At 42.4% G+C, this 27845-nt stretch overlaps 1 protein-coding gene across 1 annotated transcript; it reads left to right on the forward strand.

Annotated features, from left to right (window-relative positions):
* The first annotated feature begins 10372 nt into the window (after positions 1–10372).
* Positions 10373–14274, forward strand: Rh5 (Rhodopsin 5). Its single transcript, XM_014355884.3, has 9 exons — positions 10373–10510; positions 10655–10799; positions 11431–11619; positions 11825–12040; positions 12135–12265; positions 12350–12522; positions 12606–12760; positions 12859–12954; positions 13346–14274. The coding sequence occupies exons 2-9, from the start codon at positions 10732–10734 to the stop codon at positions 13467–13469; spliced, it is 1152 nt and encodes a 383-aa protein (XP_014211370.2). The 5' UTR covers positions 10373–10510; positions 10655–10731; the 3' UTR covers positions 13470–14274.
* Positions 14275–27845: the final 13571 nt, after the last annotated feature.

A 27845-nucleotide genomic window follows, 5' to 3' on the forward strand; every position in this document is an offset into this window, starting at 1 on the left:
GTTAAATTATCGGAATATTATTTCAAAAACTCGGAGATCAATGGAGATTCAATGACTCTTGCACAAATACGTGAAACACAGACAAGCAAACTTCGAAAGATGAACATACTAAAGTGCAGTATTGTGCCTTACAAAAACTTTTGGTAAACGTAAATCGATTGAATAAACTATACGAGACTCAAAGTTGGAAAGAAATTCAACGCTCAGAGAAAAAAAGAAGCAAAAGGCAAAAAGCGAACGTTCACGAGTACATACATGCGAGAACTGCGAGCCAACAGAAACAGAGAAACAGACTCGAGAGCACCGATGAATTTTTTTTTCTCTTCCCTCATTCGAACGAGTGCAGTCCGATGTGTGTTTGCATTGGCCAACTTTACGTAACCGTGCGTTGCAGCTGTACGTATGTGTACTCTCTTGAAAACGCGACGCAGCAGCTTCTCCTTCACTTCCAGAGGTGGATATGGGAGACGGAAGAGGCGCGTGCACTTTTTATCGCGTGCAAGTTGCATGCCACCCTGAGGGTGCATTTTTACGCTTGCTTTCCATAAATATTTCTTTTCACGTTTTACTATGGTGTACACGCCGCGCGTTCACTTGAAATGCAAACCGTCCTCCCGCCCTGGCTACTATAATATACAGGACCCTGGTAGGGGGATGACGCGTCACATTATGGGTTACATGTCACCATGCGTTTGCGTGTTTATGAGCATCGATCCTACCTGGTTCCATCCACCTCGGACTACTCTTGCTTACCCCTAGTGATTTTTGGCCGTGCTTTTGTTGGTAAATTTAACATATATCTTCGCACAAACGTAAGTTTAATAAATGAGTTTTCAAGGAGTAGATGTAGCATGGCTGCTTAGCATACTTCAGACAGTAATAGAATTACGCTGTAATAAACTATCTTTGTTTTAAACAATCTAAACTTTTTTTGCTTACATTTTTCGAATAACCAATTGAGTAAACCATGTAGGCAAACAAATAAGTGCTCGAAATATTTTGTCTATTCGACAATTTTTAAAATACTTCTCACAAGTAGTGTATGTCAGTGTACGATCAGACATTGCCGTATTCATTTAGTTTTTCACTAACAGAGATTGTAATATATAAGTAGTGAAAACTACATATAAAAATAAGGACACTAGTAGGTAAACAATTAAGTTTACAGAATTGTAAATTATCATTTATACAATCACTTTATCAAAAAACGGTTGAGAAACAATTCATTTCAAGATGAAGAAAAAAAGGAAAGCAACATTTAAAGTAGTACTATTTGCGAAAGTGGTGAAACGTAAATTTAGCAGTGACCGTAAAAATTAGTAGGCACTGAATAAACCGACTTAAATTCACAATAGCCACGAGCTGCTCACTTCACTAAGACAAGCCCCACAATTTTCAGCGCAGCCATTCATTCCGTTCAACAGAGGCTGAAGGGCAAGCGCTCACCAGAGGGTAGGTAAGAGCAAACAATAGCCTCATGCTCGCAAAATCATCAGACAGTCAAAATTGTGTTGCCCGAGAAAGTACGCAGCCTTACCATACGCCACAGTCCAGCACATCGTTTCGTTTGAGCTGCTCGAGGTACGGCTTAACTCGACTTGGTCAACTACTCGGACTTCTGCTGTTACTCACCTGACTCCCAGAGCATAACTGTGATTGCTACGATTGTACTGTACCAGCAAGATGTTCCCCCTGTGCACCGGACCGAAATTTTGGATTTAATTGCAAGTTTGACCTCCAAGTCCTGGCTTATCCCAAGCGCCTCGCATTCCTCAACGTCACCCTCTTCTCGTCTTTTCTTCCTGTGTTGATCGCACTACTCACGTTATTTCACTACATTTTTTATGTCATTTACCTTTTCTTTTTTGTGAAATAAAAAGTGAACTAAGAACGGCATAAATACTCGTCAAAAGAGAAAAGAGGGCCAATAGGTACCTAACAATTTAAATTCGTTTTGCAGGACGATAGTGGTTAAGCAATCGAAAAAGCTTAGCCACTGGCAAATTCATCAATCAAACGGTCAAGCTGCCCTTCACAAGTCTCTTGGACGACAAGCAACTGCACACAGCTGGTGGTGTACAGAGTAGTGCTGGTCACGCCAGTCTTTAATCAATTATGTAAAATATTTGCGAACCTCGAGGCTGTAAACCAGCCGTTGACGCAATGGCTTTGCTGTATCTTTGTTTACCTTTGCTCGCAGCCTCGAGGGCAACGATGCTTTCTTCATCGTGTCCCTTGGCACGGCTAGTTATTAAAACTTCCAAATTAACTCCTGCTCTCCAAGTGAGATTACCACTCGACTCGCTGGATTTATCTTAAAACTTTTTTCCATCTCCCTACGTCTCGCTCTTTTTTTCCCTATTAAACTGATAGTTCTACAAAACTATGAAAAAATAATCATGACCATAAAAATTTAATAAACTTTTTGCATTGCGCACTGTTTGTCAATAATACTGCGTCGCATTGTATTACACCACCGGCTTACTTCGATGTAATAAATGCTGTTTCAATCAATCGACCTCATTACGCAAAGTGACAGCGTGGCAAAGAAAAAGAGTAGATTACAAGCTGATCATTCACGAAACAAAGTTTGTTTGTTTGTTTGTTTGTCCATCTATTTTTGCTCTCATATTTCACGTGAGTCGTACAGTCTGGCTATATATCTCGGTGGCTAGCCCCGTCCGCAAGGGCTCACCCCCTCCTACCCTTCTGCCACCCAAAGTTCGAGATACGAGATTATCCGGGTCTCGCGTGAGCTTTAAGGCACTCCACTATGGTTGAGCTGGTCGCAGTGCCCCTGTCTCGTGTCTGTCTTTGCTGCTTTCCAGCGGCGATAAGCCGTACGTGTATGTGCATTGTGCTTGCCTAAAGAAGTGGGACTGACCTGGACGTACTTAGTTTGCAGGGGCCAGCCAATGTCATCAGCCACGATGTATAAGCGCCTCGTTATAAATTAGCTGATGTGTTGCGTACCCTCCTTTTAACCCAATTTCGTTTGAATATAATTTTGATACGTAAGTATAATGGTAATACGTAAGAAAACCATACAATTGAGCACACGGTGGCAGCCCAAAGATGTACAGCACTACTTAAAAAACAGTGCAACTTCATAATTTTGCAAGGCCATCCTGTTTTCTCTGATGACAAGTATACAGTTACACATGCGTGCTACTGTAATGAAACTGGAAAAGTAGCTTGATGGGCCGAATTTCTAAATTGAATTTATGTACTGTCTTGAACTCTACATTTCTATTTTCCGGTCCAACCTCACACAGAATAGGAGAAGCGAAGAGGGAAGTCAGAGTATACAATTAACCTATGTAGCAAGTACTTAGTATTAAAAAAAAAAATAAAAACTGTACGTCATCAAAAAGTTTATGGGTACACGAAAATCTGAAATTTTTTTTAACGGTATGAAACATATTTTCCCTGATGTTTTTGTCCCAAAAAGAGTTTTTTCTTCGGCTCTCTTGGGATAATACAATTTGACACTCCATTAATAAAAGAGCATCCAAATGGGCTCTGAAAAAAAAATCCAAAAAAGAACAGCACAATATTAGCAAGACCCGGTAAGACAAAGGAAACAAGTCAAGAAGGCTGGTATGGAGAAAAGAAAAGGGGGAAGGAAAAAAGCAATCGTAAAAGGGAGGGGAGAGAAAAAAATAGATTTAAAAAAAAAGATTGAAGAAAAAGTGGGATGGGAAAGAGAAAAGACGAGGCTCTGAATGCTCGGGTCAGGAAGGAGAGCCCGAATAAAAAGACGTGCCATGAAAGAGCCAAGAAGCAGAAGAAGAGGCGCGAGCAGCCTCGGCGTTTGGTCCCCTCGTGGCCAGAGACACTAGAAAGGGGTGGAACAGAGTGGCTCTATCAGTCTCTTGTGTTCTCGTGAGGTTCGAGCGATGCCCCTCTTTTTCACCTGCACCTACTGTAAAGAAAAAAAAAGATTAAGCATTGCCGTGTATACACTCGGGTACACACCGGATAGGGGGCGTCTTCGCGGACCAATCGATTCCCGATGTACCATTGCTCCAGACTAGCTGTTGTGTTGTTCTGCGATGGGTAATTCTGAGGGCACTGGGCACTTCCCTTTCGATCCTATAGAGCAATTTCTTTTTTTAACTTTTCTTCTTCCATATTTCCATAGAATTTTGTCTTTTGATCTCATCTTGGCAAAAGATATGACTTCATCATTAAAACACATGTGATTAAATATGTGAATATGCCAAGGTTAATTCAACCCTTGCAATCGCAAGCTCATCAGGTTAAAAGTTTTTTGAGGCTTTTATTAAGTATAGAGACGACCAAGTCAATAATCTCTCCACTACTCCAAAGTCTCGTGGGAAGTTTACTGACAATCGTTAAAATTTAAATCGCTTTTCATTTGACTGTCGATCTTGCGTGTCATCCTCCCCCTAAATCGATCAGGGTGTCATGTAGATCAACCGTTTTTGATCGATTTTTCATCAAATTACTGCTCACTATATTCTAGTTATAATGAACAAACTCTGGGATATCTTTTTAACTTCTTTGCGACACCACATTACCTTCCCTCTTTTCCCTAATGTACATCCAATTAAGAGGTCATTAGGAAAACTCCTGATTCATGCAAGGGTAAAAAATGTCACTGCAAAACTCGACTGGCTGGAAATGGACCTTTTTTTTCGTCTCTGTTAATTAAACCACTTTCATTGAGAATCAAGGGTCAGGTAGTTGTCTTATCGCGCGCCTCAGTCGGCGACCTCGTCTTGGATGGCTAGTCGAATTTTAATTTTACGCTCAACGAGAGCATCGATGGTCCCCCATAACGACTCCATATTTCAGCAGAAGAGACACAGTAAGAGAGATATTTCCTACCCCACGCCAGTGGAGCCACGCGACTTTGGGAATTGTCTCCGGGAAATCCGCGGAAAAGGAGGCGATTAAGTAGATCACCTTCACCCCGTTTCAGGGACTTGGCTTTTCTCCTTCTCTTTCCACTACTGTACCCTAGAGATAAAGAAGCGAATTAAGAGGACGAGGTGAGGATGGCCAACCTGTCGAAGAGCTAATGTACGATATTTTCTCATCCACAGCCGTGAGTCGATGCATAATTCACTGGGACAAAAAAATGGGAATCAGGAAGTAGCAGCTCGTGCTATCTCGGACAGATCAGAGATTAATAGGAGTCGATCGGTCGCTTTGCTAATCGAAGTCTCTAACGCGCGAGAAAAAGTTCTCGAGTAGATTCACTGCTGTGGAGAAAAAAAAACAAACTGGCGATTTTTATTCCAACGCGGACATCAATGCTTTATCTGATAGAAATTATGGCTCTGCTCATTGGTTCTTTAGGAGTGTGATTTCGGGCAAGTGGTTGTGCCGAAGAGAAGTGAAGAGTTGGGTGCGTATTTTGTTGAAAATTAAATTTATTGAAGTACGGATTTTGCGAGGAAACTCGTTGCGTCAAGTACCGACAGATGTTGAAAGGAGACGCAGATGTCATTCAATTTAGCTTTAAGGATTGAAGAGGTATATCCCTTCAGAACTCGATCGACGACGATTCATGGGTTGACAGTAGGAGGGAGGGGTGTATAAGAGTCTCAAAAGCTCAGTTTTCATGGAGAAAAATTGGTAGTGACAAATAAATTTAAAATACGATTTTCGAGTATTGAGGACTGTTAGCACGCATAATGTGTTCGATACTACTTTGAGCTGCCAGGAACTCGTAAAAATTTTTTTCCAGATTTTTTGGTAAAGCGATATTGTTTGTCATTTTTGCTGATTTCAAGACAAATTTTATTTCTAATTTTTATACAGATTTCTTGAAAATAGTATTAAAGTTACAAACAATTGATTGTAATTATTGATTACTTTATCGTTTGTCTGTCTAGGAATAAGTCAAGCCAATATTCAAACGACGAGACTAAAATTAGTGGACGATTGATAAATATCGAAATATATAATGACTTATTAATTGTCTGCTTAGCGAAATTCACATAAAACTTCATGAAAAACCAACAAATACAGGAGAAGGCAGAATTGATTAAAATATGCAAGAGTTAATTAACAATTGTCAACAGCAGTTGAATAAGTTGTTGCACTGGGTCTGGACCCATTTGGAGCTTTAAAATATTCAAGGCTGGTTGATAAATGCAGCCAAGGCGAAATTAGCAACGATATTTTACGCCCAGATGTGCGCCAAGACAGGTGCCCGTGGGAACATTGTAGGCAAGGTATGAGGAGGCCAAAGCTTGCCTTACGCCCCCATTAGTCATATCGGCCTCTCTGAAATTACAAGTTAAGCTGTTTTTCGTTGCTGCTGCTATTTTTTGACAAATGACACGTGCCATGGTAACACAGAAGTATAATCAGATCTGATCATCAGCAAGAAAGCTGCACACGATAATAAATTTTATGTAGTGCTGAGGGTTGATTATTACACTGACAAGTTTATTAGAAAAGAATAAGAAAAAATTTGTTGAGGAGAAGTGTTAATAACTTATATGTAACCACGCTTTTACAGGTAAAAATTTCAGAATGAACCGTATTAGCATCTATAGTATTCCTTATCTAGAAATTTACAAGAAAACAAGTGTTATTTTCTATAGATTTGCGTAATATTTGTCATACCCCTAATTTTTTTGCATTGCCATACACAAATGAAGAAATCGTCACATGATTAAGTATTCAAATACTTGGACAGATATTGTAGACCCCATTATATCCTATAAAATCATATAGATGTATAAACGCAAGTACTGTTCCACGAAAATCAAGACAAACGGCGTACTTAGAGGCGTAATTGTGAGTAGTAAAGTATCCTAGGTATTTTTCTCCATTTTAAAGCCCACTTAACTGTCTCGTATATACAGCAGTGGACCTCGGCGTTGTTTTCCCTCCCATCCCACGAACAATAATAAGAAACTTTAATTAAGGCACCGACCATTATCACATTACCAGCACGGCCACGGCGTACCAGCGTCTACGCGTTTCGTACATCGACCTAAGTATAAGTGCGTACGTGTACGAGGGCATTTTCACCCCCAACTGAGAACGGAATACCGTCCTAATAACGAAGCGTCCAATAACCCCTCGCTTAATCAATGGCCATCCCTTAGAAACGCTATTCACGGAACTGCAATTCCGCTTTCGAAAGGAGAACTCATTGCGTTCAAATGATCATGGGTCAAGAACTTTACGCAGCGAAAATGCGCAACTTGTGGGTTTTAATATGCTTTGTTCGTTCACAAGTACTTTTTTTTGTTTGCACCTCCAACTACAAGACGCTGCTGTGTACGACATCACGGCTAGTACTTACTTGAGGCCGAACTAAAAGCTCGTACGTAAGTATACGTGTCCTCGAAATCGTGCCATATCATCTCGTTTGTCTCGAGCCCCACAATACGCGGACGCCGAATCTTGATCTGCCTAATTACGCGCGCAGCTCTCGAAGGGATTTCCACTCACGCGAGGCCCGATCCAATTTCGAAAGCTCGTACCCGCGGAAGCCCCACCGCGACAGAAATGCCCTTTGCGTTGTCCAAGGAAAACGCATTTTCCGATCATGATTCGTTTACCCTTTGCAATTAGATTTGGTTTGCATCCTCGGTGTGTTGCGACGAAAAATGGCACAAAGGCCCGGCATTCGGGCGCTAAGTCTGTCATCCCGTGGCTCATCGATCGCTCGGGAATGAAATTACGAAACTGAAAGAGCCTCGGGGGGAAAAAGAGCAGCCCTTGGACGTGGCGAGGAGTAAATATAGAGTCCCGGTGGAGGTAAAGACAGGCCGAGTCGAGCCGAAGGAGGAAAAAAAAATTTGGGTCGAAAAAAGGACGAAGAACTCCAGGGGGTGTGTAATCCTTGGGCGGGAGAAAGGAAAAAGGCCTGTGTACCCTTTCATCTCGGCGCGTTGAAAGACAATTGCCGAAATTATGGAAATTCCTGCGGTGGGGTGGTTCCGCGGAATCGGCAGGCGTGTGTGGGAACATAAAAGAGAGGGAGCACTGGCTCTTCGTGGTTTCCTTTGTACTACACGACTACGGTCTTCCAATGGGGGGTGAAGGGGAGCGGAGAAACGAGCGGAACAAATGAGAGGCCACGCTATTCTCTCGATCTCTCCATTGCGGCCCATGCATCATTGAACCACCCCTTCCTCTCTCTCTCTCTCTCTCTCTCTCAAAGCCAGTTCTCTGATCATCGATGGGTATATATATATATGTACGTATTTTCCATCTCTCCCTTTCCGCTATTTTTCGATCTTCCACTTGCGATGGCTTGCCCTGTAAGTACAGGTACCCGTGCCCTGCTCCATTTTCTCTCGAGTTCTCGCTTTAAATTTGAAGAAACTCAATAATCTCACGGCAATTTGGCTTTTGAACTATCTGGATGTAGTCGACGATCGACTGAACTTGCTCCGATCCCCCGACACTGTTCAGAGGAATGTGAATTGATGCTGTGTCTTTGACAGGCAAGTAGGGCAAGGGAGAGGCAGGTAAGTGAGTTTTAAAACCAATTTCACAGAGACTTTGGGGCTCGATTTTTTTTTATCTTTGAGAAGTACAGTAACTATCGTTGAGAAATAAAAAGAAAGCTTTATCAACTATGAGTTGCATGTGATGTTCGTAAACCATTGAATTTCTCGTATGAAAATAATTTTACTAACGGGGCTGAAAGTAAAAATGCGTGTTGCCTACTTAACTGAACTTTATCATCAAAAGAGAAACGTAGGGACAGTACAATATTTGTAAAAATCGTACCAGTTCTAAGTTCCTTACAATAAAATAAGACCTAATTTGTCATATGCCAAGATTCACCCCTACTATGGGATACAAAAAACATTTAGCTGTTCATTTATTTCTACATTATAAAGGCTTACCTTTTTTTCTATGTTCAAGGTCTATTTGCATACATCTTGGAAAAAAAAAAGAATGCATTTTTCAGAAATAATGATCCGAATTGTAATTTTATCCTACCATTTTTTAGTGTCATGTGTAAGTTAATAAGTTGGTTCTTTTTCCGTTTACTAAAGCGATAAGATAATCCATTCAAGACAAAGTGCTAAAGAACGTCTGATGCTCGCCGATGAAACACGTCAAGTGTCTGAATGACGTACCGGAAATGACAAGGGAGTACAAACTCAACGATGCTCCTTGCGCTTTACTCGCCTGCGAGGCAACAATAATTGCGGGCAAAAACTTTTTTATCCGTAACCTCTCAAGACGAGCCCGACGTTGAAAATAAAATTCAAAAATCCTCGCGTATTGTGCCACTGCTTGAACCTCCTTCGTGTATTATTCTCATTGTCATTATTATTATTACTATTATTCGGGAAAAATTTTTTTTCTCCCTTGCTCCTTAACATATCCATGTACTTGTATTTCCCCATCAACACCGGGCGAATCGAGCAAGCGATTTTTATTGTCGAAATCGCGAGCTGAAAATCATCGGAGGAAAACGAGGTTCATGGCAATATGATTTGAATAACTCACAGGGGTCTGCAGTTACACACGTACACACAGTACACGCAGCCACGTTGAAATAGTCACACGCGCTCTGGTGAATCGTCGATGGATTGATTTGAAAATAACAAGGCCTTGTCGAGTCCCCTCGGCGCAGGCATTGATTCCAGGGCAGAAACGATAAGGATCTGAATAATCACGCCACCTCTTGACTCTTAAAAAGTGTGAAAAATCGAAACGGCATTATCTCCATTTGCAAGTGCAACAACAACACCCTCGGATTCCACCAATTAGCAAACGAGTGATGCGGCACCCCCTTATTCATGTATTCATCAAACTTTCATGTTTTCAGGACCCCATTCAGGCAAACGATTGTTACATCGTCGAGGGAGGTACATGACGACGACAGCATTCAAACCCACGTACCGGATTCACCAAGTATCGGCCCAATGTGGATAACAAAGTTTTATACTTCACTTCAAGATCCCTCGATGTAAAAGTCTCCGATAGCAATCTAAATTGCATGGATCCGCGCTACGGATCGACATAGGTGTACGTATGCATTAAACAATAACCAGTTGTAAAATGTCGCTACGTGTGTGTACACTGTACGTTTTGGAGGGCATGAGAGAAAATGGGGAAAAAAACGAGTTGGTCCTCGGAGGGTAGGTATATTTACAAGCGAGCGATGAGGTGGGAGGAAAAATCAGAAATGGGCGTGCGTGTGGAAATGAAGTATCGCGTGACGGGCTTGTCTCAGCAGTACGGCCAACGCAAAAGGGTTTCCCCGTTCGCTCGCAATCGAATTAAACGCGCTTATTCATCACGCGATCGGTGATCTTGACTCTTTTCCGTCTCCTCTGCGCCTTTCCCGATTCCAACCATCCGGTATAAAAGCCGAGGGTCGGCTCTTTCGCGCCCCAAGTGAGCTGCGGAAGGCAACCCCAATCGTCACCGTCCCCGCGACGCTCCACTCACTTCAAACCCAATCGAGCTCATTCGTGACGAGGAGCAGCCTCCCTTGTTTTACTTATGCTGAGCAAAAGCATAGGCCGGTCGCACTGGTGCACTTGAGGTGTGATTGTTAACTCTTACACGTGTGCGGTTCCGTGTTTTTAGTTTTACTGTGAAGTGATTACAATGAACATCAAGATGTGGATAACGATTATTTTTAATCTCTATGGTTTTTTTTTTTTTTTTCTCTCTTTTTACATTGCAGCTACTCTTACCCGCAACAGTCGACGTACGGGAGCTTTGACAAAATTAAGTTCAAGCCGGCAAAGAGCAGCGGCGACGATGTACTACAACGTCAGTCAGGGTGTGATGAATCCTCAGCCCTTCACGGACATGACTGGAATGAACGGGTGAGAACCCATTGGCTTGTGCGCCCCGTTTCATCGAGCCAAAACTTGATTATTCTCAATCCATACTTCCACCCGATAATTGTCGATGGGGAAATAAAGGGAATCGAGGGAGGCTTGAGCCTCGGGAGGAATAAATTGCACTCGGCGGCGGCAGATAAAGATTTTCAATCCAAGGTAGCCCCCGTTATTACGAGGAATCACCGGGACTCTCCTTTGTTTGCCGCGTTTTCATCCTTCTCGGGTATAATACGCCTGACGACGATGATGGAGAGGCATTACCTAAAAGTCTATTACGAGCCTCTATTCTTCTCATCCTTTTTTTTCCACCCCCCTACCGTATACGATCCACTCGATTTGGGTAGAGTGCCTAACCCCCCCCCCCCTCCATTCCTCTTGCCTCGTTTATTTCCCGGGAAACAAGATATTTCCGAGAGAAAGACATTCCAGGCATTTGATGCGATAGCCAAGTCTGCGCGTTTTATCCGGAGTTTCTCGATGACTCCGCGCTTTATATCTCGATTGAGCGCAACGGAGGGAAGGGATTGGCCGATTGGGCCGAGGATACAAGTTTTGATGCTCCCGTAGTGTTCATTAGTGCCTGACAAATTCTGATTCTTTTTTTTCCCCCCAGGCACGTTCCGGAGCAGATGTTGTACCTGGGGTGGAACCACCCGCCCGAGCACTTGGATCTCGTGCATCCCCATTGGCGCAGCTTCCCGGCCATCGGGAAGTTCTGGCACATTGGCATGGCTCTCATCTACTCCATCTTGCTGATTGTCTCGTTGGTCGGCAACGGATGTGTGGTTTACATATTCAGCACGTAAGGACTCGCTTGTTACTTCATACGTATATTACAGCCAAAAGAAGATGGATGGACATTTTAAAAATACAAAAGTTAAAATTTGCGTGTATTTAGAATACCATTTAATTACGAGGCAGTGGTCCCTTTATTACTGCAAGGATGTTTCTACATCAACGTAAGTTCAGTCTGTGGCACTGGATAATGTTTTTTTATATTTATGCAGATCAAAGGCACTGAGAACTCCGTCGAATCTCTTCATCATAAACTTGGCGCTGTTCGATCTGGTGATGGCCACGGAGATACCGATGTTCTTGGTCAACTGCTTTTACAACAGAGTGGTCGGGTGGGAGCTGGGCTGTGACATTTACGCTGCGCTCGGAGGAGTTTCCGGAATGGGCTCGGCAATAACGAACGCCGCGATTGCCTTCGACAGATACAGGTGCTGACCTCGTCAAGTGATCGTGGTATTTTTGAGATTGTCTCCCTCTATTTTGTTTTTTTGTTTTTTTCATCTCAACGCAATTTCAATGCAGAACAATCTCCTGTCCGATCGACGGGAGACTCAATGGCCAACAAGCTGTACTCATAGTGGTGATCACCTGGATCTGGACATTGCCATTCACCGTTTTGCCAATCACCAAAACTTGGGGACGGTATACTACAGGTATATTGCATGGCTTTTGCTTTTTTTTTTTCAATTTATTGTAAAACTTTGAAAAATTTATGTTTAATGAGTGGGAAATAACAGAGGGATTCCTGACGACCTGCAGCATCGACTTCCTCACCGAGGATCAGGACACCAGGGTTTTCGTGGCGTGCATGTTCGTCTGGGCGTACTGCGTCCCAATGGCACTGATCGTGTACTTTTACTCTCAGCTGATCAAGTCGGTGAGGGCGCACGAGAAAATGCTCAAAGACCAGGCAAGTCCTTTCCCGTATGGTTCGTAGTCTCGATTTCAAGCAAAACCAGCGTGTGCAATAAATGGTTGCGTCCAATCTTTCAGGCCAAGAAAATGAACGTCAAGTCTTTGACGAATCAAGATAAGGAGAGAAGCGTCGAGATGAGAATCGCCAAGGTGGCCTTTACGATTTACTTTTTGTTCGTCTGCTCGTGGACTCCGTACTCTGCTATGTCTTTGGTCTCTACCTTTGGAGATCGGTGAGGAAAATCACTTGATTATCCCACTATTAAAAAATTTTTACAATCAACTCTTTGGTTGTTTTTTTTTTTTTTTTTTTTTTCTTTTTTCTTTCTAGCTCGTACGTCACTCCGATCGCCAGTATGATACCCGCGGTGTTTGCAAAGCTTGTGTCCTGCATCGATCCTTGGATCTACGCGATCAATCATCCAAGGTAAATTACGAGCTTGTTTGATTTTCTTCATCAGTTTGTCCACACGCGAGTAAAAATCGTTCCTCAGGCGCGAACAATCGATAAGAGTGATTTATATTTCTAATACTTCGTACATTAGTCATCTCCACAAAATTAGCCTCTTGTTCAAATATATGCCACACTTGTAGAGGGGATAACTGCGGATAATCAGCTTTGTTGTTATTCTGCTCAAAGTGCACTCGGGAATCGATAAAATAATTAAATTAAGGAGTCACTCGAGAGTAATACGCTTACGTCAAAGTCCTAAGCTGATATCATGTGCAAACAGTACATTCGAATAAAGTCCTTTTTCGCTCGAAGAAGCGCCCTAACGAAGCCATTCACTGAAACCAGCCTTTTTTTCCAACATCAGGTACAGACAGGAGCTGACAAAGCGTTGCCGATGGATGGGAATCCACGAGCCCGAAGCCACCCCGAGCTTAGCTAGCGAGGCGGTCTCCGTGACCACGGAAAAACTTAAGAACGACGACGCCTAGGGGGCACTCCAGCCAAACGAATTTTAAGATAAGACATCGCTGAAGGGTGGGTACACCCCGGCAGTTGGTAATGGCGTGAACTGCGCGACGCTCGAGTCACCACGCGAGCGCCCCGAATGTCCCGCAGCTTTTCGACTGTCGGTTTGGGACTCGCGTCGACGGTCAGATAAAAATTGTTATTTTCGTCCAAAGATAACAGGTTTACTGAGAAATCGTTGGCTTATTTTCTCGAGGTAAGCGAGCCGTCGTTTTTCGATCGATTTCATGGATTATCGATTTAATTTTGAGCCGAGCCACAACGTGAAGCTCAAGACCGAGATTTCGTGGATCGGGACGACGATGTCCTGCCAACGATGCTTCACGCGTTTGAATATTCTTTGATGCACTTGCGTAATTACTATGGTAGAAATAATGTGAAAAAAAAAAGAAATGTACAGCAAAAACGAAAAAAATTTTTTATCAACCCTGTTAGTTTGTATGTGTCACGAGTAGCAGTTGAAACGCGTATACGGGCTCAAAGCCTCGTTACTTGTTATTACATGCGCATTCGACGAGACATGTACATCGATACTTGAGCCTTAGGCCACGCGATCGCAAATCCGACTCTCTATATACATCTGTTCCTTCTCCCCCGATAAGGACGGATTTCGAAAGAAAAAAAAAAAAAAAAAGCATTTTAATAATAACTCGGCACATGCCAATCAATGTATTTATACATGATTATTCATTTTGTAATGCGTATACAATGTTGTAAAAGACATTTGCGTGACGATTCGTAAATAAACGCTTATTCCTCAAACAACAATGCAACACGGAATTTTTCTGGAAAAAAAAGCCTCCATCGACCAAACAAAAACAATTCGTGACAGCCTCTTGCAACGAACCACCAAATAACTCAGGGATCAGACAGGAAAAAAAAGGTAAAGACCCATCGAGGTCAATTTCAGTCTTCGGATGTTTAAATCTTCCTAGGCCCTCTACTCCGAGCTCAACGCTACCTTCGCAAAACGCATGATGAAACGAGGGTAGGCGTCGTCACACCCCAGTCCCGAGCAATTTCGAAAGTTCGTCGCAGATGCGACGTGCTAATGAAAACCAGCTCGTAGGCGAATTCCAGGGCCCCATGATCGCTCTCGTCGGACGTGCAGGCGTCCATAGTAATCTATCACGCGAGACAATGCGATTACGCGGGCGGTCTCGGCTCGCGAGAACGGATTTGATGGAAAGGGAAGTGTAGAACAGGGAAGGGCGAGTACAAAGCGAAAAAGAGAGAGGAATATAACCCGGTAATAACGGTGGCGGTGGTGTCACCCTTTAGTGCCTTTTAATGAGCGCTAAGCTAGATTTAATCAAATTTTGCTTGGATCCGAAATAATCATGTGTTTCAGGCAGCGGAAAATTTGATATTGAATGCACCTACTTAAAATCTCAAAATGTATGAATACCCATCGTTTTTTTTTTTTTTTTTTTTTTTTTTCCAAGTACTCACACGATTCAAGTGGACAGCCCAAAGTAGAAAGGAGAGACGGGGAGAGCTTGTTGTTTTGATGAGGAGAAGTACAAGGGCACAGGGGGTGTAAGTTATCGAAGAATCAGAGTATCATCGGGGCGGAACGAGCGAGGCGCTCACCGAGTAGTGTACGAAGATAAATGACTGTTGGGAACTATTCTTATCATCTTCAGGGCCCGTGGTCTTTTCTCTCGAAGGCTACACAGACACACCTGTTTTTCTTGCTCCTTTGTTTTCTTTCATTTCGCGTATATTCCCCAAGCAACGAGGGTGGCAACGTTATATTGATACACCGACCATGCGGTGAGCAACTTTTTGTTTATTTGGTCCTTCGAAGTTCTTTTGTTACGCACGTATTTTATACTTAACTGGTTTTCTGGGAGAAAGAAATGACTCGGCAGCTACGACATGGTGCAACGCAAACTTGAAAACTCGGAAAAATTAACGTGACCCGGAGGTGCCTCGACACCAGCCGATAATCCATCCCGTGTTTGTCCAATATCCGGCCGAGCAGTGAGCTCTCCCAGGACTCGCTGGCACACCGGAAAGCCCCCATCTTTTTGCTCTTGCTCCTTGCGATCAATATTGGCTCTTGGGTATTGCAAATTTTTTCGAGATCGAGGCAGCTTACGGCACACTTTGCTCACGAAGGAACATCCGGTGCCATTTTCTGAGGTCACTCTCCCGATGTACCAGTCTCCCCTCCGGCTTTTCTCCAGCTCTGGATGCTGAAAATTCAATTACACGCGATTTATGGGGGACCGCTCGGGCATATATTTATCGCGCCGTGGCTGCAACCGCTGCCACTAACACGTGCAACGCTCGTATACCCTCCCACCACCGAACGGAAAGCGACGCGAGCTTATTAATGTACCCCTCGACAGTCTGCACCCCCATGGCCTCGTTTTTTTTTCTTTTTCTTGCTTTTTACATTTTCGTTCCGAGTTACTTTTTTTGATATTTGTTAAGTGTACGAATGCGAAAGCAGTTCATCATTGGGATCGACTGTAGGACGCCTCATGAAATAATCAATCGGGATACTTTTAAAACATTTTCTCGACTTTGCAATTCTGAAAGTTTCAAAAGTTGACTTTGCCGTACCCTCCGTCCACATTTTTTCGTGTCCCAATTCGGCTGTGCATATTTCATCACTCGTTCGCCAAAAAAACGAAATTCCCACGTACGGAGGTAGTGGAGTTTTTTTCGAATTTTGAGATTCTAATATCTGTAGCGACAGAAGTAGCAGCAGCAACTGGAAATGCGCATGTTTTCTACGATGACGCCCACGACTTCGGGTGTACAAATCGAAAGTAGGCGTCAAGCCAGAGAGGAAAAAGTACCTTTGGGAAGTCTAACGGGGGGCATATTGTTATCGTACGTCAATGCTCGAACGACTCATATTTGTATGCATGTAAAGAATGGAAAGAAAGAAGGAGGAGAAGAGAATATGACGAGCAGGCATTTTCATGCGCCGCGCGAGGGATCGAAGCGCCGCTTCGTCGGTGCGATACGCGTAACTCATTTTGCCATATCAGATGCATCGGGATGGCACGTATGTTTATCCGAAACATATCGATGGCTTACTCTTGGTCTCCCTCCCCCGCCCTCCTCAACAGCTGCGCGCCAGCAAATCTTATTCCGTTAGGTGCGCGCTCGAGTTGCGAGGAAAATCGTGTGCGCGACTGCGACGCCGAGAGCGACGTTCGTCAGCGCAACTCGTGACGGATTTAATAAATTCGGATTTTCAGATCTGCGCGTGACTGTTATTCGGGAGCACTCGTTCGTTTTCTCGTCTTCGTTTTTATCGATTATTCTGTACATTTTGCTCGGGAAATGTCAAAACGAATCTGACGAAATAATCGCGTTACGTTTTACGTCTGACCGTATATTGATATTACTACTGTAAATGTCGGTTTTTTTTTGGTTTTTTTTTGTACTGCTTTACTTTTTCGATTGGAGTTTAAAGGTCAAAATACATTGGCTTCTTTAACAAATAACTATCTACTGACATCAAAAACGTTGATAATCATCTCTAAAATTATACAAATTACATACATCGAAATACTCAAAACTCTAGAAGTTATAAGAAATTTTAGGTTTTTAACTTAATTGCTCAAGCTCGTACGAGCTGACATGAATTTAATGGTAATTATTTTCGTTGATAGTTTATTTAATTGCCTTATAAATACAATAGGTCTCGATTTTTTTGGTATACAAGTATACTCTACAGAGAAATAAATTACAATTGATCATGGTTAAATTAAGGAGAAAGTAGTTGTTCCTCGTATAACTTCTTATTGCATATATTGTAATAAGCATTTATTTTATTCATGAAAAAACTAATTGTTGTTTAATAAAGATACTATAATATCATTTTGTATTTCAAAGTTTGTTACCAACGAACATTATCAAAAAATAAATAATGGTTGAAATAAATTACCCATAAACTAAAATTATGTATCGAGCATTAGATGAAAGATCATTTCTATTTAAATAATCACTTTTGAAGGAATCAATACTTGTATGTTAGTTTGCGTATATAGACATTATGGTATGCTCATGAAAAGCGTGTGAATAACTTGTTATTGAAATACGAGGCAAGATACAACCTTCGTAAATGGAATGGACATAATTGGCTAAATAAATATTAAAAATTGTTGCAATGGGGTATAGTAATTGCATTTCAGAAAGAAGCTCTCAATAATGTTCCAACAACGATATAAATTAATAATAGAATTTTATTTAAGCGATGAAGGAGCCAAAAGTCTTAAAAGTCAACGCTAGGAGCCGAAAAAGCGAAGCCAAACAGTGCATAATTGTATTTGGCCCATCATGAATATTGCATAAGCCGAGCAATTAAGCTCGACGACGCTGGCAAATCTGGCGAAAATTGGCAAAGCTTCGTCCCAAGTTGATAAAAGACTCTCGAGTATCGAGTTTTGAGTTTCAAGGGGGAAGGAGTAAGGCTCTGCCCTCCTGCCCTTACAAAATTTTCCAAGACAAAGTGCCTGCACTTAAGGTGCAAAAATCGATCAAGAGCCTGACTACGCTCTCCTCTCTGTCCTTTCTCCTTTACTGTATCTGTATAGCTTGACTCGAAAAGAGCTCGAAACAATAGCCAAGGTGCGTTATTTCGCTAAGTCGTTGAGCAACGAACCTTTTTTACGACGTAATCAGCCGAAATGCAAAGCATCGGGACTATTGAAAAAACTTTTTGCGAAACGAGTCGACTGCCTGATTTATAAATATGAAAATATAAAAGTGCTCCTCCTATCCCTTCGTCGCTCACTTGGTTCTGTACGGCAAAAGCTTTGCAATAACGTACGTGACTAGAGTATTTTCTAAAAAGCTGCTTTTCGAAAATTTTCTTCGGAAAAGCGAGCTATTTCGTCTGGAAAATCGAGATAAAAATTTCTATTCGAAAGAGCGAATAATTTTCTTAGGCATCACGGCACCACAGAAAATAATATACTTTTTTTGAATCATGTATTTTGATCCATAATATTTTTATCGAACGCTCCAAATAAGGATAATCGTAGTACATTGTTTTTAATTTATTTTCAACACTTTCTCTTCAAATGTCATTTCAACCCTGTAAATGAAGGTAAATCTTTCTAAATAGGCCAAAATTCGTGAACCCACAGCATAAGGACTTTATACTCAGTATTTTATAAGCATGTGTACTAAATCTCATACACGTAAATTTGAAGAAAAAAAACTAACAATACGTCACGTATACTGCAATTTCTTTGCTCACATCTCATAAGTCAGAGCGTAATCTTTCAAGTCCTCTATTGCCACTCGTTAAAAGCTAATGGGCCACGAGTAATTACAAAGTTGTCGAAGCGAACCAACAAACGTAGACATAAATTTCTTCCAACAAAAGTATTTCAACGTGAAAAACTTGATCCGAGCGAACATGCAAAAAAAAACTTGAAGCTTTGCTGTAGTATTTTCACTGCTTCTCTTTGACGTGTACAAGCTTCTAAAATTCTTCAAAACGAGTAGGGGTAAAAATTGTGAAAAGGGAAAGGAAATTGAAAAGAAGTAGCTTGCAGTCCTCACGCATCACTCGATACTTTTTCCTCCAGCACTGATTAGCTTGTAAAGCGACTGACAACAAGAATAGATAAATAGGCTTTATTATAGATACGACAGATCGCCCAACTATTGCTGTTTAACTTAACCCATTCCGTCAAATCTCGGAGGGCATAATCTTTTTCGCAAACTCTATTCGACAAACGTTCCAAAATCCTCATGTGTTTTTCCGACACGGGGGGGGGAGATCGTGATCCTTGCGGGAGAGCACGAGGAATTTTCGCTGGATTTTCCATAGCTATGTTACTTTTGAAACTATTTGCCTTCTCGCGTGAAACTAACTTTTCGCATAAAAGGGCTGTTGTGATAGTACCAGGATTCAATATTGAATCTGGTTTCCTTAATATTTGCAAGAAAAAAGAAAAGCTCTGACCTCGAAATTAATTTTAACAATCCCCCCAGATTATTCTATCATCCGAACAGCCACTCATCGACGATACGTATTCCACCTGCGCCTTTTTCTCCGCTAGCCAACTTTCTCTCTTGACTCAAGCCGCTGAGTAAACTCTCGTTATCTTCCCCTTTGGCTCAGAAAGGTATATACATTAAGTGCGTCCTTATAAATGCTTGATGAGACTGATAAATTAATAAGCGTACCCGCCGCACAAGTACTCATTCAGTGAGGCTCCCGTTGAGAAGCTCGTGAGCTTCCGTAACTACACCTCTGTGCATGTATGCACAATCACCGTTACTGTGTTTTCCAGCCTGTCAAGCGCAATGTTCAGTTTGCGGTGATACCAAAAGGCACGTCATCACTCACTTCGCCACATTGATGCCTGTACAGTTGTTTCCGAAACACAAATTTTTTAGTCTTTCTCCTGCTGGACACTAATAAAAATTTTATTTCATTGTATGTAAACTTGATAAAAATCAAAAGAGTAAACAAAGCTCGGGTATGTTTAGCTGTGCTTATCCGGTTGAACTCGATCCACTGAGTTACCGTAAATTTCTCGAGAGCTTTCTTCGTTCCTTCCTCGACCCTCGTTAGATTTAATCGAATCAAGATCGACGATGGTTTTTCTTTGAACAGCTTTTGTTTCATTTCGAAGCTTCGAGCTCTTATCCTTACCCACGAAACATTTTAAATCCCACCCATCAGCAATAACAACGAGTTTAGTCCTAAACGAAATTTGTGGACCAAAGCGAAGTGACTTGGAAGAGCACTTAATAAAGATCGGGGTCAAATCACGTGGAAATACTCAATGTACCGTGTATATGAAAAAGCACTCACCCCCTCTCTCTGGCTTGCTTCGCTCCTTCCCCAACGACTCCGCTTGAATCAGGAAAACACGATTTCCCAATTTTATTTCCCGCAAAAGCCCCGCTGCCCACACGTATAGAAGACACGCGCCTCGTCTCTCTCCCTCTGCAAATAAGAAAATACCCCGGCAGTTGCTCGGTTGAAACAAAAAGTTTGCACCGCAATATCTCCCGGCACGTAACCCACATCCTACTGCGGAGACAACGCGCCTAACTTTCGAGGAAAAACGTAAAAGAAGAACGAGGAGGGAAAAAAAACAGAGGAATAACGTTGATACAGTATGTAACAGTTGGGAAAAAGGAAGGGTAAGGGGGGGGGGGCAAAATGAAACAAAACACCGGCAGTTACCGTAATTAAGAGGGTCGAGATTTCCGAAAACACAGGTAGCTCCGAGCACGCGTCCCATTTAACAATTCCTCGGAGCTTACTCGGCTGTTTTCGTACCGCCTCCCCCCACCTCCTTTCTTTTTGTTGCTGCAGTTTGCTGGCTGAGTTACAAATATTTTGTCTTGCTCGGTGGGTACACCCCTCCGACCCCTTTTCGAGTAGTTGGTTGCGAGTACGTATATACGGACAATAAACTCCAGAGGAATCCCCAGTGGGCTTATATATGGACCGAGCAGCAACGGTGCGCCAACTCGCGAATCGATTGAAACGATAACCCAACGTTCCCACGAGGGACACTTGTGGGATAAAAATTATCAAGTCTCTGGTTCTAATGTGATCAACCGTGAGACGTGCGCCAATTAAATCAAACAGCCGGCAAGGCAAATGTTTGGCCGGGCAAATGCGCAGTCCAGTGTACACTTGCGAGTGGGAACCTTGAATTCTCTCGGCATCCGAGATATTCAGTAGTTTGGGGCACATCAACATTATTCAAACGTCTAGCCGGACGATTCACCGTGGAATATATACCCTTTTCGAGATCCCGTGTGTTTGCTTACCCACACTCGCACACAAGTGCTCGAACTCGCGGAGCTGTATGTAGGGCTTGATCTCTCCCTCTCTCTCTCGACCGGTTTCAAGCGCACTTCAAGATGCGCGCGCGCAACCTTTTACGTTTGCCGGTGTGCTCTTCAAGTATCGCACACGTATACCTACGTGTCTCTTCCAACTCCAGAGTTCATGTTTTCCCTCGAAATCAAACCAAATTGCGAGTTACCGTGATTTTCAAAGTGTACCTTTTTTTCCTGCAACTTTGCATTTGGGAGTTTGATTGGTATTGTGTGGGTATGCGCTAATGAATTTATATCGGTACCTGTGCCAAATTACGAGCTACAACTAATTACGTGATCAGTTTCAACTAGTTACCTTGCAAACAGCTAGGATTCCCTCACTTATTGATAATAGTCACTCTTCTAGTATAGCAGAACCCCAAATCTCGGCCAACGTTTTTTTTGTTATTGTCATTTTGCATTGAAGTATCAACTGCGTACGATTTTTATCTTGTTATTTTTTAGGAAAACGAACCAAATGTGTTAAGCTTTCTAATTGTATGAAATATGACATTACTTGAATCAAATTTTTCTGCGACTAATTGCAATTGATGCTTTAAGTATAGCTCGCAAAACAAGCGTTTACACGGAAAAAAAGTTTCATGCAGAAGCATTACGGCAACAAATAAATAAACCGAACGTCGAGTCAAAATGTTGGCTCTCCTTCTCCCCAGTCCTCCTTTCTGCCGCGAGAACTTTTTCCTCCCCCCCCCCTCAGCCTCGACCTTTCGCGCAGAGTCGTTTTTCGAGAGCACTCCAATGCACGTCTCGGCACTTTTGACGCAGTTGCGCCCATAGTCTTTCCGTTACTATTTTTTTTTTTTTTTTTTTTTTTTTTCCCTCCTCTTTTTGCTTCAACCCCCCACGCTGGTTTTTCTTTTCCTCTTCAAGTTCTACCGCTCTCCCCTCTATATGCTGCTGCAGATGCATTCGCAAAAGTTTTAACGCCTGTCGCTTGGTTGCAATCTTCCAAGTCCCAAATGCGTAGTGCACGGCTTTAACGTCAAGTATGGCCGATATAAAAAAAATCGAGTGCAGCAAATGTATGCACGTGTGATTGAAAATGACGAAAATGAAAAAATAAAATATTCCCTGACACTTGTGATTTTTGTGCAGTATAGAAATAAATCTGCTCAAGTGTATAATTGACCTCATTGAGGAAGGATCCATCGATCACTGTTTAAAAGGTGAGGAGACTTTGTTACTCTTTTACAAAAGATAGAGTTTTAGTATATTAAAAAGGATACATCTGACTATCGAGACATAACATTTTCTCGAGAAACGCATTAAGGGGTATTCTTAAACAAATAATTACCCCCTCCTGCTACTCCTGAAGGGACATAATTGTATCGAGACGCTCTCCTCGAGCCAGTTTTCTGCTTTCGCTCTCGTTTTTTCTCCGAAAAAGGGGCAGTTACAAGCAAACGAGAGCCGCATCGAGGGAAAAGCAGAAGCTGCAATATCGCGATACAGAAACTTATTCGTTTCCCGCAGCTCGAACGAACTTGAAACTCCGCGGGATTCCCAAGATGGCAATAGGGGAAGGGGGTGGTCCGCACGGCGGATTACATTCTGCGGTGGTACACAGTACGGAGTGCAGGAGTGGCGCGAGCATGAAATTGAGACGCGGTGACGGCTCGGGGAGTCCACTGGAACTCGAGATATTTTCTAGTTAGGAGAGCCCTTCTTAATTGGCGGCAAGTTATAGCCAGGGCTCCCGGCTGGCCGGCCTGAATTGTTATTTTGCGATTGGATTGGAATAGTTGGCTATTCCTCTCCCTCTCTCTCTCTCTGGTGCGGTCTTATAATCGCGAGCTCCGGGGGATACTGCGAGGGCTTTTACCGCTAAGCTCTGGCGGTGTCCACCGATACAGCTACAGTCAATGGAAACGCTAACTTGGACTACCGAGTGGATAAGTGTGGGAGAATATCGTGTTTACGTGAGCTCCTGCTAAATTAAAATACTTTGGATGGGAGCTACGGATAGAAATCGATGGATGGGTATGACTGTTTTATCTTTTCGTTTTACAAGATGATATCCAGGTTTGTTTTTGTAAAAATTTGTCTCCCGGGATGCATCCCCGTCCGGTTTTTTCCTCTCATTTCTAGATGAGAACGAGAGCTGAGAAAGAAGTAAAAAGACGAGCGTTCTCTCCTTGGCGAGAAAGTTGTCCCAAAAGAGAGAACGCCAAAATCACATACTCAGCACTTTTCGCCGTGGCCGCCTTCTGGAAGATATCCCCGAGACTTGGCAGCGCTATACTTCCTAGCAAAACTTTTAGACTACTTGACTTCTTGGTTTCCCATTTTTTTTGCCAGCGCTTTGCCAGCTCTTCTTTCAAACAGCTCACGAAATTCTCATACAGAAATTATCTTTCGAATTAATCATTTCTTTCGGTACAGTTCCACCTCGGCGAATTTACTTCCTTCTGCCTTTTTAAATTTACATTTTTTGGGATAATTTTTCCCTTTTTATCTTTCACCTGTCTAGAATAGTAATATGTAATATTTTTAATAAGTGATACATTTATTTAAAATCTCGAAATTAAATGTACGGAATTAAGTTTATCTGAAGTTGAAACGACGTAATGCGCGTCGAAGTAGAAAAGACACATTATAGTCAGACGTAAACTGCACATCATAGAAGCATTATTTGCTATCGATTAAACATCAGATTATGTTAGCTGTTTTAGAAAGTATACAACACACACATATACAAACACACATATATAAACAACAAACAACACACATATACTAACACACAAATGCACGATATGAAATGAATTCTAAGTAGAAAAAGCCGAGTATGGTCAGACACAAACGGAATATCAGGTTTATTTTACAGTACCAATGTAACATCCACTTATGCTATCCAAAAAAAAGGAAACATACAAATACATGAGATAAGAAAAATTTTCAGTAGTAAAGGTGAAGTATAATCAGGCGTCCAATGTACTCTGTAAATTAAACAACTAAATATAAACTAATGTTGTACTATCGATTAATACAGTAACGTTATATTAAACAGATAAACTCTTTTAATAAAATACATAGACAAAGGACCATTTACAGTGGAAATGACAGATTATAGTCAGATGTAGATTCCACACCATTGAAACTTATGGTATCAATGTAACAAATATCCGATCGTACAACCTAAAAACTCGATTGATAAAACAGCTCGTCATCCTCTATTTCCTTACTGCTAACCAAGTGCATTACCAGATATTACTTTGCAAAGACCAGATCAACAAACGATAGGTAGGCGTGATTTTGTCTTGAAAATAAGAGTGTTCGACAACGATACATCTATACACACAAAGCCACGACAAATGCAATGTACAAAAACCGGAACTTGGCACGCCGGGCTGGCAGCTACTACCACTACCACCACACAAAAGCACGCAAGAAATTGGAAACGGGCGCATGCGCATCGAGCCGCCCACGACTCCATGAGGGGTTGGTTGACCGAGTGAACAACTGGCTCGGCTCAGTTCGCCCCGACGTCTCTCGCATCCAGGGGAAACGACGCGCGTGAGCCTCTCCCGAGTTAGTCTTGGGAGCGCGTGTTACCAGCGCACATATATACCAACATATACTCTTTCTCTCTCTCTCTCTCTCTCTCTCTCTCTCTTGTACCACCACTGTCACTTTTCTTTTTCCTCTACGTCACTCCTTGTACCTCCTCAAATTTTCTCCCCCTTTCCCCTCGTATTTCCGTCTCTTTTCTTCGGTGTATCATCTCTCCTCGTGTTCATCGGCTTTCGTTCGATCGGCTGTGTTTCGGGAGAAATAATCGTACTCTACCATAAACGTTGTTTTTCGTTGTTGAAGCGGCTAGTGCAAGGGTGATTGTTTGGAGTTTGTTAATTTATTCGAGTGACAGTTCAGATTGTTGTTGTTCCCAGTGCTGATGATGGTGAAGTCGTCTTGAGGCGTGTGAAAGAGGAGAGTGTTTGGGTGACTTGGTGGCTTTCCGTTTGAAAATTTGAAAGAAAACAAAGGACTCTTGCAACGAGAGCAAAAGGAAGCTTATGGAAAAACGTGCTTCTATGTTACCTGGATGCCGGTATTGTTTGACTGTGCCGTTTGAGTGAGACTACAGTGCTATTGGCAACACGAGAGAGCTGGTGGAAAAGTCTATGCACAAAAGGTTAGTCGAGTTTTTACGTCTGTCTACAGGCATGTGGGCCATATCTATTGTGTGTAAGATTACTAGGTATAGGATATCAGTCAGCTCCAGTTGCAGTTGATTTTTTATCGATGCTATTTTTTACCGTCGAATAGGTATTTTGGAAAAAGATTTTTTTTTTTAATATTGAATTGAAATGGTTTTGTGTGAGGAGTTCGTACTTAAATATTAGGAGAAAAAAAATCACGGATTCGCTGAAACAATATTGGCTGGTTGGTTTTTAACGGAGGAAAACGGAAAAACTGTTATTTATCGGTATGCCAGAAAAAACACGAAATACACGCTTTGGGTTGGAAATTCGTAGAAATAATCCAACAATGAACGCGAAGGGAAAAATGAATTTAGTATCGGGTAGAGCTTGGGCATAAATAAATCCGTACACCTGCATTTCCACGGCTAACTTTTTACGTGAAAACTATAGTGAATTGCACGACTGACCAAACAAAAATTGAAACAAAATGTTGGTCCCCCTTGGGCTATTCTTATCCAAAACTCGACCGCACTCTCTGACAGCCGGCTGCAGCGGAGAGAACAAAAAAGGTAGAAACGCAGCCACGTATCGAGGAACAATAAAAAAAACTTGGCTCGCACTAGTCGGTATGAATATGTCTGCGTAGAAAAACAAAGAAGAAGAAGAAAAGGCCGAGGGAAAAGGGAGAGCCAGACCGGCCGGCGCGCCGGGCATATTTTCATTAGTGTACATGCATATACGGTTCAACGACCCACCTCTATCTGCTTTTTCTTCGTTCCGGTCTATAAGACAGGGATGAATGTACATTGGCTAGGCGAAGGAGATACAGGTTGGCTCAAAAACTACCGCGTAGCTCGAATTGTACCAAAGACTGTTTTTTTTTATTCATACATTTCTCCAATCTTCTTGGTGTACTATGTTGATTTACTTGAATGGAAAATTCGGAAAAACTGTGTTAGTTTACATAAATCTTCAAAGTATAAAAGGACAACGAGCTTCATGATGGATGTATTTGCAAATTTCAGGTATCTAAAAAGTAAACGTTTACAAGGCTTAAACAACACATGGGTGATTTATTTGGAAACGGTGTAAAGGAAATTCCCCCGTCCACCCTCTTCCAATCGATCAACGCGCAGGTGAAAAATTCCGCTCATTTGTTTTCGAGGAATTTTCTCAAATGTGATAAAAAACAAAACGAATAGGAGGGGATGAAAGAATCCATCGGCGTTTTTTTCATTAAAATTTTTCGATGCCAAACAAGAGTAGCGGACACATTGTTGACCGTAGCCAACTCGAGCTCAATGGATTACCGGGGAAAGATCAATGCTCTTCTTTAACCACACGGCCGCTCCACGAGCACTGTCTCCACCCACCCCCTCCCCGTCAGGTTGAATTTACTGCACTGACGTGTATATATGAATCGTAATTTGTTAACTGCACGGTTCCACGGCCCCTCCACTCCCCGCTTCAACCCCCGGCTTCTCGCTCGTTTGGTTGATTATATATCTATTCCGAGTGTTTTGATACGTCGTAAGGATAATTAGCGAGCCGTGTACCCCCATGCACGAGCGTTCCTCTACTAATTTGAATTTGATTGTCTACTCTGTGATGTTTGGATAACGGGAAAAAATAACAACCCTGTACCAGACATATTTTCACTTTAATTCGACAGGCAGCTTGGAATATCTGCGAAATGTAGTGGTTGCCCGAGTATTTGCGCGAGTACGAGCCGCTCTTCAATTAAAGATATGTCTCTCTCTCTCTCTCTCTCTCCCCGTGTTTGCGTTACGAAAATGTCCGTAAAACCCGCCTCGACGGATAATGAATTGTTATGTATACACCCTGTTCGTCGATTGATTGTATTTTTTTGTAAAAAGCAATTCCCTGGCTATGGGTGTGCCTATTATGTATGTGCCAGTAGCGAGTCAAATGAATTATGCACGTGACTGCTCGCGGTTCAAGAAACTACGCGCGGGAGAGGAGGTCATTGAAACACACCCGCTGTAGCGACGTACATGTGCACAAGCTCTCCTTCTTCTGGGCATACACTCACGTGCGCTCACTAATTCATCGATTCCCTACTCGGCGTCGAGAACACACACACACACACACAGTGTGCCACTCGTCGCCCCGCGCGCTTGTACGCGACGATCTATACGCATACACGGAGAGAAGCTATGTACTGCCAGTAGGTCACCTCGGTACGTTGGGAGGCTTCGTCACACCGTACTCTAGGCCGTTTTACTGCTCCCGCGATTTTCAAAAGCTTCTGTTGTGCCACGCAACTCGTCCACCACACAGGAGCTCACGATTTTCCGTTTCAAGCATCAAACTTTCGACAGACGGAAC

Source organism: Copidosoma floridanum, unplaced genomic scaffold, assembly GCF_036245765.1.
Source record: "Copidosoma floridanum isolate Cflo_tuat_1 unplaced genomic scaffold, Cflo_Japanese_pri ptg000007l, whole genome shotgun sequence".
Classification (NCBI taxonomy): domain Eukaryota; kingdom Metazoa; phylum Arthropoda; class Insecta; order Hymenoptera; family Encyrtidae; genus Copidosoma; species Copidosoma floridanum.

What these genes read in the sequence shown, in the direction of transcription:
- Rh5 (XM_014355884.3), top strand. Translation starts at nt 10,732, where the DNA reads ATGTACTACAACGTCAGTCAGGGTGTGATGAATCCTCAGCCCTTCACG. An exon ending in GTCTCTACCTTTGGAGATCG is followed by an intron (nt 12,761 to 12,858) that starts GTGAGGAAAATC and finishes TTTTCTTTCTAG; the next exon opens with CTCGTACGTCACTCCGATCG. An exon ending in TACGCGATCAATCATCCAAG is followed by an intron (nt 12,955 to 13,345) that starts GTAAATTACGAG and finishes TTCCAACATCAG; the next exon opens with GTACAGACAGGAGCTGACAA.